We start from the raw sequence: 17,668 nt of genomic DNA on the forward strand, positions 1-17,668 counted from the left end.
TTCATGGTGGTATTCAAAGGGGGAAAGATCTGCACTGAGCTGATGGAACCCCACCCTATTTTTACCTTTATTACTATAACTACATGCAGCTCCCAGTTAAGCCCACATAATAGCGAAACAGTGTCCTTTACTGCTAAATGGCTCCCTCCTCATTGTTCCTTGAACTTCTCAACAGTTACATTTTCCCCCCTGTTCCTGATTAAGTATATATCAAATATTCATGGCTATGGAAACGTGTAACAATGGCTCTTAAGAGAGCCTGCTGAGTATCTAATTTATTCAGACCATACATGCCTGAAACCCTATGCTGCTTCAGAAACCTCACTCTCTGTTTTTCAGTACGCCCAGGCCAAAGTTCCACTGGTAATGGTCACAAGGAGAGCCAAAATAAATGCCTGCTGCTTGTTTTCTTTGTGAGTGTGGGTTACTGTGTGGTGCATTTTCCAGTATCCAGGGACTAGCTGTACTCGGCTAAATGTATGCATCAACTGCAAAAAAAACTATTCAAAAATATCTGTTAGCGTACCTCAAGTTGAACTCTAAATTGCTTCAGATTTTTCGTTAGGGAAATTTGCAGAACCATCACAGAAACTATCTGGACTAGTCAGCAGAATCTTTACTTTTTGAGGGCAACAGCCTGGCAAAAAGAAACCCATCAAAGAATCACAAATACTTAAATAGAACCAACATAGGATGTTATTACTTTGGTTAACCATCCTTACGGCTGCTGATGCAAATGGCCAAAAATGAGGGAAGACAAAAAAGAAGGGCTGGAGCTCATTGGGATCAAATAGTGCAGGGATTTTTTTTTTTTTTTTACTAAAAGTGATATAAAGCTATGGACTTAGTTTTGTTGTACATGCATCTATTTAGTATTTTTGTTCACGTCAGTGATTTTGCTAAACATGTTTCTTCTTTCTGTATATCTCTATTTCCTCTATTTTTGCTAGATTCTGAACTGTCTTATTTTGTCTCTATCTGAGCCACAACATCTCCATGTCCTTGAATGTACTCTGCTTGAACCTACTGACACATTGGCAGTTTTATTCATACTACTTTTTGTAAGTTTAAGAATGGATTTAAACTCAGAGATTTATATTGTTTGAATCCAGTCTCGCAGGGGGCGATGGTGTACTGGTTCGGCAACTGTCTACTCAGAAGAGGAGAACAAAAAAGAAATGTTTTTCTGTTGGTTTCCTGAAAAATGAAAAATAGCAAGTCGCCCCACCAAATTTCCTAGAACAAAAGCTCATTGTTGTTTGTTTTCTTCTGCTAGTGATCTTGATTCATTATGTTTCAGCTCCACCTTTTGAGTAGGAGTGTAAATGCGGCATGAGGGACAAACATTACACAAGGTCACAAAATCAAAGTTGCAGCAAACAAAGCTTTAACAGACGATGAAATGAACGTCAAAGGTTATGTTAGTTGGTTGCCTCCCTCCTAATTGTTTGTTTTTAAATTCAGCTAGCATTACAAAAGCCTCTAAAACAATGGTTAAAAATGACTTTGTACAACATGGGGGCTGCACAGTATACTGAATCACAATCATCATTGGTACATAAATGCTAATATGCTGCAGCCCTATTTTTAAACCATTAGCATTTTTTCCAAGTAACCCACTGTATTTTGAAAAAAGAGAAACCAAACAGCTTTTGATTTCTCCTTTTTAATCCAGTAATAACTCTCAAACTACCTGCTGGTCAGCTACAGTCACATTGTGCAATCAACAACAAGGAAAATTATTTTCCCTGGTTGTGACACAAGATGTTCACCTGACAATGAACAATCAGCACAAGTATATGTCCTGCTTGTCCTTTTCATGCACGGCACAATATCCGTCACATAGAGTTCACATAAAAAATCCAAAAGTGCTGTGGGAGCAATGCTTTTATAGCTCAGCCACAGGCTGCCCTTCTTCCAGCCTCTCAGTAACTGGCCAAAGGCCTGCAAAGGAACCACTGAGTGAACCAACAGCCCACTGGAGGCCTGACAACATCCCAGTGAATCAAGCACTGACAAAACCATAACAGCTCTCCTCCTTCTGCCTTCAACTTCTTCCATCCTCTCTATATTTTGTGTGTCTTGAGCGGGTGAAATATGACAGATCTCTTCCCTTTGCAGCGGCTGCTACATTTTTTCTGTAAATTCATATGTAACCACAGCCTTAGCCCCATCTGCTTTTTTCCAAGGCTTCTCTTTGGCAAGACTGTGTGAGAAAAAAAGGCCTCACAAACACAGATGAAAAAGCAGCTTTTAGTTATTCCTTTTTTCCCCCCTCTAAATCACCTGGCACTAGGGTAAAACGGGGATATTACCATGTGAAAAGAATCTTTTAAGCACCAATTTGTGCACAAAAATGAGGTTTGTTACAAAAAACTGTCTGCAGTCAGAGTATTGACTCATGCAGCAATATATAGTAAATTTATTGGCTTCTGAAGCACAGAGTAAAATGTCTAGCAAAAGTATTCATATCTACTTTTTAAAAAAATTATTATTTAATTGGGTTTTATTGTAAAAAAAAACAACACTAAGTAGTGCATTTCTGTGAAGTGTTTTTAAAATGTCTTGCAAAAATACAAATCAAACTGATTAGTTATATTTCATAGAACCTCCTTTTGCTGCACCTACAACTTCAAGTATTATATATTATATATATGTGTATTTAAACACAGCAAAGGAACTCTGCCCATTCATCTTTTTGGATATCTAACCTGCGGTCAGATTGTGTGTAACCCTAAATTTTCAAATCTTGCAGCAGTTTCTCTGTTAGATCTAGAACTGGACTTTGACTGGGTCATGAAGAAAATTATTATGCATTGATTCATATTATTCCACTGTTAATCTGTCTGCATATGTTAAGAGATTTTTGTCCTGCTGGAATTTGAACACTCCAGGGAAAGTTCATCTTTATACTTTTGTAGATAATGGCTCTTTCTGTTGTTTGTTGAAGTCCCAAAGCCTTATGAAGGGCTTGTAATTTTTTTCAAACTTATAGATCAATAACCTATATTTTATATTGCATTAAATGTCTTTACATCAAGACATTATGTGCTGTTGTTTCAGATATTTGGCCTACTTCATGTCGTCAAGCAAGTTCTGTTTAAGCCCTTTATTTATTCCTCATGTTTGTCAATAGTGAGGGCTACAGTGACTAGTCAAATGTTTTAATCACAGTTAATTCAATAATTAGCATTAAGTCTGGAGGTCGATTTAAGTTGTTGTCATAATTAAGTTTAATTATTCTTTAAAAACAGACGTTTTCTATTTACTCTAAGTACTGATTGAAAACTTTGATTTAAAAAAAGTCAAAGTAGGAGAAATCTTTCAAGGGGTAAATACTTTTTTTTTACAGTTCACCATCATTTATTTTCCTTTAACTTTACAGCTATGTACCACTTTGTGCTGGTTTATCACAAAAATCCTGATGAGATGCAATAAAATGCAACTAAGCTTGTTTTTATAATCTCACAAACATAAGTGTAAGGGGTCTGAATGCATTGACAAGTCACTGAATGTTAAACTGCAACATTCTGTTTCGACTACAGTGTAATTTTTAAACCAACAATGTTGAACAGATGAAAAAGTTTAGCTTCTGCTGCTTACCGTAAAATAATTCTAGCTCAATTTCCAAAAGAAAGTCTAACAAGTATAACGATGATATTACCAGACAAAGAACATAAAACAAAAACACATGGCCAACATAATAGACATAGTCGGAGCATGACCGAACTCCAAATGAGCACTCAAAGGTTGGACAAATTCACTGACAGCCATGCACATACTCAGAATTTGCAGGAATCTCAGCCAAAGTGAATGCTGGGTTGCACACAGACGGCAAGTCCCGCAACTTCTGTCCACTAAGCTTGTCAGCACTTTTAGGGGGGATAAATTCTGCACAGTTCCACTCACTTAACTCAGCTTTTCCGGGTCAATCAGCCTTCAAGAGTTTAGCACCCCCAACTTCAACCCATCAAACCACACTTCCACTCTGTATTTTTATGTTCCTGCTATCTCGACTGAGCCTTTTCAGACTGAGTTGTAACACTTAAAGGAAAGGAGGAAATATTAGCAAAGCCAAGGTTGCCCAGACACATTTCTTCTTTTTTTGAGCTCTCAGCAGATAATTGTCTTTCCATCAAATTGCTGTGACTGGCTGGCATTCAGAAAAAAAAACCCAAAGCACTTCAATAGTCCATGTAGTGGTGCAAAATGTCATTATTTGTGCACTGTGCTGCATCGGATTTGTTCAGTGTTGTTTTAGGGCAAAAAGAAAAAGTATTTCACCAGTGTAAATAAAAAAAACAAAAAAAACCATGAACAGTGGTTTTACATTTGATTGTGAAATGAACAGACTAAATAGATGAATATGTAGCAATACGGATGCAGGGCATTTTTGCAGTCCTTTAAATGTTATTTGGAAAAAATTACATCAGACATGATGTTGACTTTTAATCAGAAACTGACCCCAAAAAGTCAGTGAAAATCACATAAACCTCTTTACAGAGAAGCCAGTTTACTGGATTTGAGGTGGGAGCTTTCAGCCAAGCTTAGTGTGGAAAATCTCCACTGCCTCCATTTCTCACGTCTATATCAGAACTTTTTTTTATTTTATTTTATTTTTAAAAAAAAGAAAGCGCTGACATTATTCAGACATTTTTTTAAGTGTACCAGCTCAGTAAAAATGTCTTTTAAATCTTACCTCGGCTGCTGGGATGCCTTCAGGTGGGCGACACTGCAGCAACACTTCCTGCTCGAGTAACACTTCCTTCCCCAGAGGTTCCTGATCAAATGTCTTTCTCAGGTCTGCGGGGAACAGACAAAGCACACTGTGCATCAGCATGAAGCTACACCACAGTATGATACTGACAAGTAGATGTAGTGACATATTTTAACATAAAGTTAGGAATAAATGCTGAGTAAAGTGAAAACATTTTTGTCACCAAATAAATTATGCAAACAAACTGCATCTTGCTGATTGTTGCAGGGGTTTGCAACTCCAGTACTTGAGTGTCACCGTCCTCCAATTTTTGGATGCATCTCTGCTCCAACACAACTCAGCCAAAAGGCCAAATTACCTGAGTAATGTCAGCAAGTTTTGGAAAGGCCTGGTCATTAAGCATTTATTTGATTCAGGTGCACTGAAGCAGGAATTCATCCAAAGGTTGCAGGACTGTGGCACTCAAGAACCAGAATTACAAATTCCTGGTTTAGAAACAGACTATTTATGCACAAATACACCAAGAATTAGGTTTTATTCTATCATATCCCACATTTTACAATGAAGTGCAAACCGTAGGCAACAACAGCTCAGCAGAGGCATATAAATATGGAAAATATAGCACTTTCATTATAAAATCTCGCAAATCTTTCCAAAATACTCCATGATGCCCATGCTATGTTGACACATGCACACTTCATTTCTTTACTGAGACAAGCTTTTGTCTTCGTTCTTTTTTCATCTTCATTTTCTCACTTTGTCATCTTTTCAATGAAACTGGTGGCCTCATTTTCAGCCCTTGACAACTTGCGTTGATTGTTCATTGTCAGTTGTTTCCGCAGTGTCATAAAAACACCTGGCACTCTCACAAGCAACATTTTGGCATCTCATGAAAAAGACCTAAACTAGAGATGAACCAGAATTTAATTTTTTTTTTTTTTTTAAAAGACAGCAAACCTGATTCTGACACACAACTGCCACGTTGTGTGTCAGAATCAAAAGACGAAGTGCAAGTCAAAGATGAGGAAACAGACAGGGGAAACAAAAAAAATTTGGTTTGTTGCCACAAATACACAAATGTGAAACAAAATAAAATTAACTTAAAGAGCTTTTTAAAAGTATTTACAGCTCTGGAATATTTTCTGGATATGAAAAAAAGTGATGAAAAATCACTTTTTTTCATATCCACTACTACAGAAACATGCATATTAGGTTAGTTGGGTTCTATAAACTGCCCTCAGGAGTATGCATGTGTGTGTGCATGGTTGTTTGGCCTCAGTGTACAGGCTATAACTGCGTTTTGACTAATTCAGTGGGCATAGACAATGGATACATGCATCAAGTCTTAGAACAATCACTATTTTGTGGTTATGAATGGATGCTATGCCTTGCTAAACTTGGATGCATTTATTGAGTTTAGTGTAAATCAGTAAAAGGGATGTGATGCATTACTGAGAATGGTCCTTAGTTTCTTAATTTTCAGTTGGATTTAAAATTAATATTGCTATCAAATCACCTGCAGCACAATTTTATCTTTTATGTGTTATAGTCCTTAGGAAAAAAACTACAAATCAGTCAAAACTGGAATCGACAGGTGAGACCTAAAATAAAATGGAAATTTGCATTTGTCAGGAAATGCCTGAAATGTGTATTTCTACTTCAAACTTTGTTAATGAAAAAAATTACTAGCTTTGAAACTTGACATTCCTTGATACAGTAAGCAGCCTAAACCTAGTCTTTACTGATGCCCATGCTATGTTGATTTTTACAATGCAGGGAAGTTTCTTTGTCACACGCTGCTTCCAGCAGTTCGTCATGTTTTTATTTAAGCTCTTGGATTTCTCAGTGTTCCAAGGACCATAAGTAAACGAGGTCATGCTGCATTGAGTTTCTATCCTCCTTAGCTTTGTAATAAACGGCCTGAACATGTGCAGAAAATGTTGATCAAACAATTTTACTTCTGAACTGTTATTCAGGGTTATTCATGTGCCTTCTTTTATGTTTTTTGGCTCTGGTGGCCTTTATCCATTAGTAGATACTAGCTGGACAAGAAGTAGGGCAGAGAGAGAAGGGGAAGACATGCAGTAAATAAGACCAGAACCAGGAATCAAACCCAGGACAGCTGCAGAAACGACTGTAGTCTCAGCAAATGTAGCACCAGCTTTGCCACTGAGCCATGTGATGCCCAAATATTTATATTTTTACATCCTTATTTTATGGCTGCACAGCATATTTCAAATGTATCATATTACAACAGTATAAGCATTATGCACATCACAAAAAACTGATTTAACTATCATAAGTGCCAGCTAATTATTAGATACCATGCATTTAGGGTCTCTTTGCTTGTAGTATTACATACATTAATACTTTTTACTTAATTGTTTATTAATCAGAAATTGTATGATTTATACATACAATGTAACCTAATATTCTACAGCCCTAATTAAAATTTATATGTGGACATATGTGGACATGTGTTACATACTTAGCCTTACATTAACTCCTTCACTTTTGTTTCTTTTTGTGATCAGTGCCACTACTTTGGAAATGTGGAGACTTTGATTTTTGTCCATAAATAAGTTTTACACATCTAGACCCCTGCTTCCTTTTTTGTCCAGGAGACATAGACTGGACTCTGTTTGGCATAAAATTATTCATATATTTAAAAAAAAGAGTTGCACTAAACAAATAACAGTAAAACACAAAGACTTATCCTGATGTTCATTTACCCAAAATTCAATGCAACATTGTCTGTTGATATGAATTCAAGATTATGTCTTAGATGACTTCATAATGGTGCAATATTTTAAAATTTGAGACTAAAACTAAAAGCCCTAAATGAGAAGCAGTGATGCAGATTGAACATATAGCATATGTTGTGCTTTAGACAAAAATGCACATAAACGTCTTAACTCTAAAACTCTTGGGCTAAGCATGTAAAGAGATATCCATATCTATTATGACACAGTGTCTTGGGAGATCAGTACAGAAGGAGTATAAAAGAAATGTACATTTAAACTTTAGAGAAACATTTTAAATTTTTATTTGTGCTTTAGTTTAATAGTATTAAATATTAATACATTATATAAAAATAGAGAGATCTGGCTGTACTTTTTTGTTTGTGTGTTTTTGTTTTATAAAACACAAGACCCAGAGGAACCAAAAAATACATATTTCGATGTTCAAAACACTGAATAGGAGTCCCTGTCCTTGTTCCAGTTCAACTTAAGCATGCCTTCAGGGGAATATGCTCTGATTCCAAACATTACTGAGTTTTAAATAGCTGAAAGGCTGGATGATAAATTGAAAAGACTTTTCTTTTTTTTAGATTGAAATACAAGAAAAAGGAATAACTAGACAGGCATTCTCTTTGAAAAACGATTTAAGGAATTTTATCCAAGGACAGACGCATCATTTGTTTTTGTCTCCAATAAACAGAAGAAAGAAAAGAAAGAAAACAACACGCAAAGGAGGCTATTAAAGTTTCTGTTTTGTTCTAAAAGTTATGCTGCTAAATCAGAACAACACAGAGATTGATTTCTGCTTAAACTGCCTCTTAAAGACAGAAGATTGCACAGACACAGTGTGACAGGTGAGGAGGCAACACAGTCACACATTCTAGATGATACATTTTGATTTACTGCATATGCAGTACAGCTAAATCTAATAAATCAAATTTGATTTCTTCACATAAATGCATTACAGCATATGGAAGTCTTCATGACTGCTCAGTGTGCAGTGATTCAGCATGCCACTGGCCGCTTTAGAGTAAACCATAAAAGCTGGCAGCCACTTACTGGTGATAAGGTCCCAAGAGGCCCTAAATTTAGACCCAACATATTTCATAGTAAAATACGAAGTGCAAGTCAAAGATGAGGAAACAGACAGGGGAAACAAAAAAAATTTGGTTTGTTGCCACAAATACACAAATGTGAAACAAAATAAAATTAACTTAAAGAGCTTTTTAAAAGTATTTACAGCTCTGGGATATTTTCTCATTTTGTCACATTTCATAAACTTCATATTGTCAGGAGAGCACATACAAACAGCAATTTTAAGTCTTGCTAAGTATAAGTCTCACATTGACTTAGTTTTCTTCTTTTAAATATGTTAATATATTTTTATCTACGCCAACATACAGTAGCTCTGGTCAGCTCTGTGTCGGTCTAGATTTTTTAGGATAATGTACAGTTAGTTTTCTGCTGATCTCATCTGGCGATAGTCCCTTCCATAACTTATTTGCTGTGTCCACTGCATCCCTTAGGTAAACTCTAAACTATACTTCTTTTAAAAATTGCTTTCTTCTTCCCACTCTTCCACAAAGACCAAAATCTGTGAACAGCCAGGATAAAAGTTGTCCTTTTCACAAAATGCTCTCACTGGAGTTGCTTCTCTGACGAAAGCTTTCCTTACCCTGGTGTGTCAGTTTCAGTGGATAGGCTCTGTCATGGTAGTCTGGAGTAATGTCATTTATTTTAGGATGATATATTGAACAGTTTTTAGTGAGGTGTCCAATAATTGGGATGTAATTTTATAAAGCAACACCAGTTTAAACTTTGCCAGCAGCTTCATTCCTACCCTGTCCTACCCCACATAGATTTGTGTTTAATAAATACTTGACTTCTGTCTTCAATTGTTTACATTACTTTGTGTTGGTGTATGACATGGAATCCCAATAAAATACATTGAAATATGTTGTTATAATGTCTGAAAACTGGGTTAAAGTTCATGAGGCATGGATGTTTCGCAAGCCACTGTAAAATACTTTTATGTTTATTGCATGTGGATTTTCGCTATTCCTCTAGTCTACCGTCTCTCCTCTCCTCACACCTCATAACCTGGATCAGCCCTGCGGCCCAATGACGGGGGGAACGATCAGCTGAGTTGGCATTCCTGTGGGAGTCGCACTCCACACAAACGTTTCAAACCTCACAGCTCCACAGAAACAGACACATATGACTACCATTACCTTAAGTGGATGTGTTTGGCTACTTGTCTCGCTAAATTACGGCAACCTCACACTTCAGACATCGTTTCTTTCCCCACTGAGAAAATCATTAGCAGCTAGAACGAGTCCAGATTAGGAGTGACACAGAACACATTCAACATCTGAATCTAATTCAGGGATAAAATGTTGGTCAGCAGGTTTTACCTGGAATAAAAAAATATACAGTATAAGGCTGCAAACAAAATTATGCTTCTCCATACTTTTAACTAAGATTAATTAATCTGACTGTAAATTTTTTTCAGTTGGTAGGCAATCCGTGCACCGCAAAAATTGCGACAAATTTAATCAGAAGAACATTTTGTAAACTCCAACATGTTCTTGCAAAACCTTTTTACATTGGAAGTCTGAAAGCTCTGTCCTTAACATGGCAACCTCTTTGCACAACAGCACTTGCTCTGACTCACTATCTGATTAAACTGCATATGTTTAGATGATGGGAGGGGAGAGGAAAACAACCCCAGTTTCCATTAGCTTAACGGGATGGAGTCTGGCTCTAACAAGAAGCCCGCCCAAAGAGAAAGCCCACTAGAGGAGCTAATCCATTCAGCAGAAGCTAATGGGAGGGGAAGAGGGGTCCATTGTGATTTGAGGGATAGGCCAGTGCTGGCAGGCCGCTCATCACGGGTGATTATAGGAGGTGGAGCAGCGGGAATGAGCTCGGTGGGAGACTGGGAAGTGTGATTCTCTATTCGAAAGGCTAGCCTTATAGAAGCAGTAATAAGGGTTGTTGGTGCTTGAACTAAAGAGAACGCAACAAATTTAGATGGAAACTGTGAGGGAAATGAGGACAAACAGCAGGCGAAAAACACTTAGCTATATGACAATTTAAAGACGAAGGAAAGAATTCAAAAGGCTCAAACTGAGAGAGACAAATGCTAAGTAAGTTTAAACCGGCTGACTCAGGTGAAAACCACAGATGTTGACTCCTTACTGTGCCATCTGTTCCAATTTGGTGTAGATGAGTTCATTTTAAAAGTAGAATTGAGTTGCCAGCTAAACTTTTCATTACCATCACTGAAGTAGAAGCCAGAAGTAAGTCCTGAACTGACTCAGTAATTTGAAGAATGAGTTCAGGTCAATCATCATTTTATGAAATAGAATAAAACAAACCACTGCTAGATTGTCAATAATATATCAACGTAGAACAAGACTATCTGAAATTTTTATGTCCAACTGCATTAGAGTAACTTTGTGCTGAGAAGAAAAATGAACAAATCAGATATTCTGGTGAAAAAAAAAATCACCCAAACTGCAAATTGACTAAATGAAGGATATTGCTAAGTGAAACGGTTCAGTTCTGGTTGCTTTTGCTGCAGAGGTTTGATTTCAATGTTGAACTGTGTTGCTTCCACTGAGTAAACAAAGACCCAACTGTGATAGGCCCGTTACGCCATTGAAGTATGTATCAAATGAAAAGCTTAAATCTCGTTGGCCAAAAGGAGAAGAAGGAGCAAACTTCTGCAGGAAATGTCATGGAACCATAAAATGACTGACAGATGGTTGGGAAGCTCAGGCATCTCACTGGTACTACAGAAAGACTTGCCTTCAGGTGGCATTTTGACAACAATGCATGAGCAAGTTGTGTTACATAATATTTGTTGTGTTGCAAAAAAGGCTGCCTTGATGTCACAACTCTGCATAACAAAAACTCTGTTTACCGCATCGCAGTCTTCTGGGGTTTCATTACTTTTCAAATTCTCACTAGAACATCCTTTGGGGAACAGCGTAAAATGAGCCTAAACTTTGGGGCCAGTGCAGAATGTCTCTCATTACTTGAAAACAGTTGTGCTGTGCTGTTCAGATGGAGGACAAACACACAGTCAGGGAACAAATGGGGGCCATGGAAGAGGAAAAAAGGCGGAATGCTGACATAAATAGGAACCATATAGGCCTTCTACTGTGTATAAACACTGCTTTGCCTCTTTGCTTTTTCCTTTTTCTTCTCGTCGTTTATATAGAGTGCAATGAAACCAATTCAGATTCTCTAAACTTTCATGAAAGTAAGATGTCAGCAAAAGCCTTTTTAACAGCTTGTTGGACATCAACAGTCTGGCAAGATCAAGATTGTGCTTAGAGAGGAGTGCACAGATGAGGGAGTGGATAATAACAGATAAACTCACAGGCGATGCGGACGTGGGCTTTGCGGCTCTTGGTGGTCCCAGCGGAGCTCCAGGCCACACACTGACACCAGAAGTCCTCCGGCCCAAACAACTCCTCCACCTGCTGCCGGGTGATCTCTATGCTGGCCTCTCTCACAACCAGACCTGCAGAGGTAACAGAGGAAGTTTAGAGAGCAGAAACAAACTGACTCAACCTTAAAGGATTCATTAGAAAAAAAAAGAAAGAAAATCAGAAATCACTTGGAATCAAACACGTTCCTCTCAGACGTTGTGGTATTTTGGAGGGTCAGTCTGGACTGACTAGACAAGCCTGAGTACTGAGCTGTTTTGGTCTGGGCCCTGCGGGGGCTGGCTTCTCGATGTTACAGCTAACACAATCCTGTTTGCTAACTCATCTGATTAGGGCTCATTTGGATGCCAGTACCTAATAAACAAACAAAAACAAACAAACAAACTGGCCCTAGAACAGATGCTTCTATCAACAGCTGCCACGCTACGGAGGACTCTGCTGCTGCCACAGTCTGCCTACATCTGTGTTTACATATAAGCCCATTGATATCATATGTTTCCCTAACAAAAACAGTCATAGAAGATATCAACACTTTAATTCCATTTCAGCTCAACACAAATCACATTTTTATGGCTCAGATGTATATTAAGGAACGTGCAGTGAACCGCAGACATTTAAGGGTAAAAAGAGTAGTTTATATACTGTATGTTTCATTTTGCTCTAGTTGGATGCTTTTTAGCTCCAGCAGAGCTTGAATTTTGCATGCATTTAAGCTGGAAGCTCATATTCAAATGTGCTACAACACTTCAGCAGATTTTTTTTTAATAACACCCAGACTGTGATTTTTCCCTTCCTCCTCATCCCTTGGACGTACAGCTACATATTAAGTTTAGATATGGAAGTTGAGCAGCATGTTGGAAATAAGTTGATGTAATTTTTCTGAAGCGGTTATGCTCATGGTCAGCTCTGAGGTAAAACTGGACTGTGACATTCTGATCTTTCCCAGTTCCCACTGGGACACATTTTGTTACATTATATTACGCCATCATTGTCAGTCTGTACTATAACCATCAAAAAAGACCATGTTAAGAAGCAGTGGGTTCATTATTCCTTTAATTTTGTGGATCACTTGCTCCACTGAAGGTTTCCTAGTTAGGTGACAAAACAATGAAAGAGAGTTTGCTTCTGTTGTAGCAAATCTAATTCAAACCCTGCTGAGCTGAGGAACATACTGCTGTGGTGTACATTGCTTTTAAACTATTCTTTCCACTGAGAGATTTATTGTGTTTTTGTGCCTGTCAAAAATACATCGAAATAATGCAAAAAGTGACCTTTGGCAACCAGAGAATGAGGATGGAAGACAGCAGAGTTAGTTTTTAGACTTTTTGAAAGCCAGACTCAACAGATAAATTTAACGTATCTTTTTTATTAAGCTGGCAAGATTTTCTAGGCTTTTGAAGACCACTGTTTTTTCTGTTGTTTTGATGGTACTGACTTCCTTTTTGCTAAGATTTAGGCTCCAAAACTGGCATGATGTAGTCATCAGCAATTCTCAGTTAACTTTAGAAATACCTCGGCCTTGGCCAGGGTTAGGAAAGGACTAGCTTATCTTCAGGTTATCATTACTCTTCAGGTTATACTCCTTGATACTGATTTATTACAGCAGAAAGTAACTCCTGTCTAATAGGATATTATTTTGGCCCTGAACTGGTGTAATAAATTATAGACATATCTGTGTCCCTATCTGCATCCATTCTGTAATTTAATATTATTTTGCAATCTAATTCATTACAGAGTTATTCGATGTCAACTCAACCAAGACGGACTAATATAGGACACATTGAGAATCTAAATTCATAGCAAAGGGGGATTAATTTTAAAGTAATTTAGGAATTGCTTCAAAAGTTCCAAACATGTTGAATAAGTTGAAACATCTTAATGCTCCAAGAAATAAAGTAACAAGCCTACTTCAATGTAATTTCAGTTTTTCCTTGTTTAAAACCCAATGTGTGATCACATTTTAGTTGAAGGGGTTTGGCTTAACAAGTAGATATGAAAAGTGTCAGGTTCTGGCTGAATGGAAAATACAATAAGAGCAGATGGTTAAAAAATGAACATGCCATTTTATTTCAGGTTCATCGCATTAACACAGCCTCCTTGTTCCAGCAGATACACACACCAGGCACATTGACAACCAACGCACCAGCTTAGCCCTCATGTAAAATTTAAGCAGTGCGCCGACAGGCAAGGGAGCAGCCATGTCTGGAGTCTCACAATTTGCCTCTGCGTTTTTCCACACGTGTGTGCCACTGTAAGGAAGGAAGTACTGTTGCATGCTAATGTGCTTGCCTGAGAGAATGTTTTGTTAGCTTGATAATGTCAAGGATGAATGTTGTGCAGTGGGAGTGTCTCTAAACAGCAACGGGAAAAATCAACAGTAGTGAAAATAATTGTACTCACAAAATACTCGATGTCTGAAACTTACACTGGGGAAACTCATCTCCTTTTTTAGTTTTATGTTAAACATTCATGGATTTGAGTAACATGTCTGTTTTTAAATGTTACCCGTGTTGTAACAGATTAACTAAAATACTCATGATGATCAAGTATCAAGTCTACATTAAAAGTCATAATTAAACCTGGATTAAGTTTTCTGAGATATGTTTCGCTTTTAACACAATAAAAGCAAAACTGTGAACAATAATGTTGTGACAAAAAATATTTGCCCTCTTACACATTTCTGCATATTTTTGTATTTTTCTTACATTTAAGTCTTTAAGACTATACCAAAAGTTTTCATATATGGCAAATGTAACCTGAATAAATATCTAACGTAGTTTTTAGGTGACAATTGTATTTATTAAGGGACAAAAGCTTTCCATACTTACCTGACATCTTTGTTCAAAATTAACTATCCTCCCTTGTTTAATCATGAATTGATGTTTCAGGCTCATCCAGTCACTTGAGCAGTGCTGTTGCTTGACACATAATCTTTAAGACACTGAAGTATATATCAAGAATGCCCTAAGAATTTGGGTGGTCTGTTTAGGGTGGCATGCGCCCTGCTCCACTTTACATTTCATGCACTGCTGCCAGCTTCTGCTTTGTTTTCTTCAGCCCCTCCACTTCCCTGTCACCCCACTATTCACTCTGGTGTGGGAGACCTTCTTCTCATTTCCTGATGTGTGGAAGACAGGTTCAGTGGGAATATATATGCACTCATTACTCTATCAAATGCTGAGCAGCATGGCTATGGAGTGATGAAATTTGGCCTTCATTGGCTTTATTGGCTAATAAAGATTTCTTTAAGCATTTACACGTGATTTGTCAAACCGAACTGTAATTAACAACATTTCAGTTTAATTTCACAAGCTGCACCCAGACCTGATTACAGCCAGACCAGCAGAATCAAGAAGTCACTTAAATGGAGTATGTCTGACAAATCAAATGGACTAAAAGATTTTGAATAGCAACACAACCTGCCCTGTTCTAAAGGAAAAGAAGAACAGATGATCTATCTGTCTGAGAAAATTACAAATCTGTTTATAAGGTTTTTGGGCTCAAATAAACCATAGTTAACACTAATAATCACAAACAATGAAAACATGCAATAGTGGGCGACTTTCTCGGGAGTGTTCAACCTACAAAAATGAATCCAGAAGTACATCAGTGACTCATCACAGGTCACAAAAGAACAGCATCCAAAGCTCTGCAGACCTCACTTGCCTCAATTAAGCTCAATGTTTGTCATTAAACAAGAAGAAAGGCATTTATGAGAGCGTTACAAGGCCGGAACACTGCTGACCAAAAAGAAAACAGCAGCTTGTCTTATATTATGAGATATTCTGTAAACTGCTGAGACAAAAGTGGAACTTTTTGGAAGGTGCATTTTCATGTTACATCTGAAATAAAACTAACCAAGCCTATTCAAATTTTTGAGTTTGATATGATTGAGATTTGAGGGTATTTTTTGCTGCAAAGATTGAGCCAAACAGTTTTTATATGGGGGATAATTATAAAAATTCCAGGTTGACTTGTAAACTCTGGCTATCTTTTTATTCTTAAATAAAATTTCTTTAATATTCATATAAACCACAAAAAAAAAAATGTCTTAAGAGGTCAAATACTTTTACATAGCCCTGTAACTGTGAAGTCACCCTGACTTTATGTAGCACATCATTACAATTAAGAACACTATAGAGCATAGCATTAAATTTAAAGCCATGAGGGCTGAAGTAATTGTGAACCCCAGCAGGACTAATGATGAGGGGCTGTTTCATCCAACTACAGCCATCAGCCTCCATTCATAGCTGGCTGACACAGGGCACTTTATTAAAAATAATTCATTATTAATATGACTATAAATGTGAGCTAGACTCGCTCTTCAGTGCTAGCGCCTGGCTAACATTATTGATCAGACTGGTCAGGAAGGAGGAGGAAGCATCGGTCAATAAAGATGAGCAGAAGCAGGAGGGAGGAGTATGGGCACTCATTAACGGTCCAGATGAAGAGGACTCCCGTTTGAACATACACCTCGTTTCTCAGAGGAAGTGACAAGCTGTCTCTGGTGTATATTAAACGAGCTGCTTGAAATTAATTTACCGCTCATTTGCTCGGATCAATGGTCATTTTGTTCAAAAGATACTATAACCTGCCCTCGACTCTGGGAGGTAAAACATTACAGCACTCAGAAAACAAAACTGGGACTGTCAAAAGTATCAAAGCTATGTTTTATAACCTTTACACTTCTCCAACCGAGTTGTACGTAGTTACACGTGAAACATATAACGGGAAATAGCTTTATATACAGAGAAAGAAAAGATGACCCCCGAAACCTAAATGGCTCTGCCACAAAGCCACAGAGAAACTTATTTAGTCAGAAGTCCAAATTTACTGACTAATTTCCCTTTGTTTCTCATGTTTTTTCCTTCAAGTACTGAAATAAAGGTTCTCTCAATCGATTGGACTGAGTACATTTCTTGTCCATACCCCTCTTCAGGTGACCTAACAGTTTTTTTTTTAGCCCACTTCAAAACATCACTTTTTTCTAATAAACTATTTTTTCTGTTTATTTGAAGGTCTGATTGGACTTAATATGATGCTAAAAAACAAAATCCCCCTTTTTCTTCAATCTTCTAGTAGGCATGCAAAGGTCTTAGAATAAAACTGTTGATAACTTTAATCACCTTGCCAAAAACCTCATGTCCATTAAAGGAAAGTAATCCCAGAAACGGTCACCATTGTGTTTCATGGTATACTGTATATGATCATCTTTTTGTGCTACACATTGCTATACCTTTGTGAAGATTGAAGCTGAAACACAATTTCCCACTAGGATTTTGGAGATTTTGGCCAGGCCTGGATTTTTATTTCAACCATATTCCATACTACAAACGGAGAATACAGGAGACCGCTATCACATGTACAACACAACCAGTACTTGGCATCGACTTCTGCAGCTATTTCAGATTTGCTGTTCGCCTGTTGGCACCCACCCTTACTATGGATTTTGTGTAACCTTCTCCTGACTTATGCCTTTGTACATTCTGATCCTTTGTAACCTCTCTGAAAAATGACTTTAGCTCAAGGATTTAAGAACAGTCAAACTTTGATGGAAGGTGTGAACTTTACAAGACTAAAAGCTGAAACACAATCAAAAAGTGATCAAACTTGAAGTATTAGTATAAGGAGGTATGCCTATGCAACCAAGCTTTTGCTGCTTTCTTGCTTCTTACTTTTACTTCCCCAATAGATCTGCATTTCAGTTGAATTTTACAAGATAACTGTCACATTAAAGGTGGAAAGTTTTG

General features: G+C 37.4%; 1 protein-coding gene across 4 annotated transcripts in view; it reads right to left on the minus strand.

The window, feature by feature from the left end:
• The window catches only part of unc5cb (unc-5 netrin receptor Cb), a 145,880-nt gene that overhangs the window by 43,087 nt on the left and 85,125 nt on the right, over positions 1-17,668 (minus strand). For all 4 annotated transcript variants that reach the window (XM_032570614.1, XM_032570613.1, XM_032570612.1 and 1 more), the window contains exons 3-4: positions 11,849-11,992; positions 4,700-4,803 (exon numbers count right to left, since the gene is read on the minus strand). In XM_032570614.1, coding sequence (XP_032426505.1) covers positions 4,700-4,803; positions 11,849-11,992 — 248 coding nt within the window. The remainder of the gene's footprint in view (positions 1-4,699; positions 4,804-11,848; positions 11,993-17,668) is intronic.

This window comes from Xiphophorus hellerii, chromosome 8 (assembly GCF_003331165.1).
Source record: "Xiphophorus hellerii strain 12219 chromosome 8, Xiphophorus_hellerii-4.1, whole genome shotgun sequence".
NCBI lineage: Eukaryota > Metazoa > Chordata > Actinopteri > Cyprinodontiformes > Poeciliidae > Xiphophorus > Xiphophorus hellerii.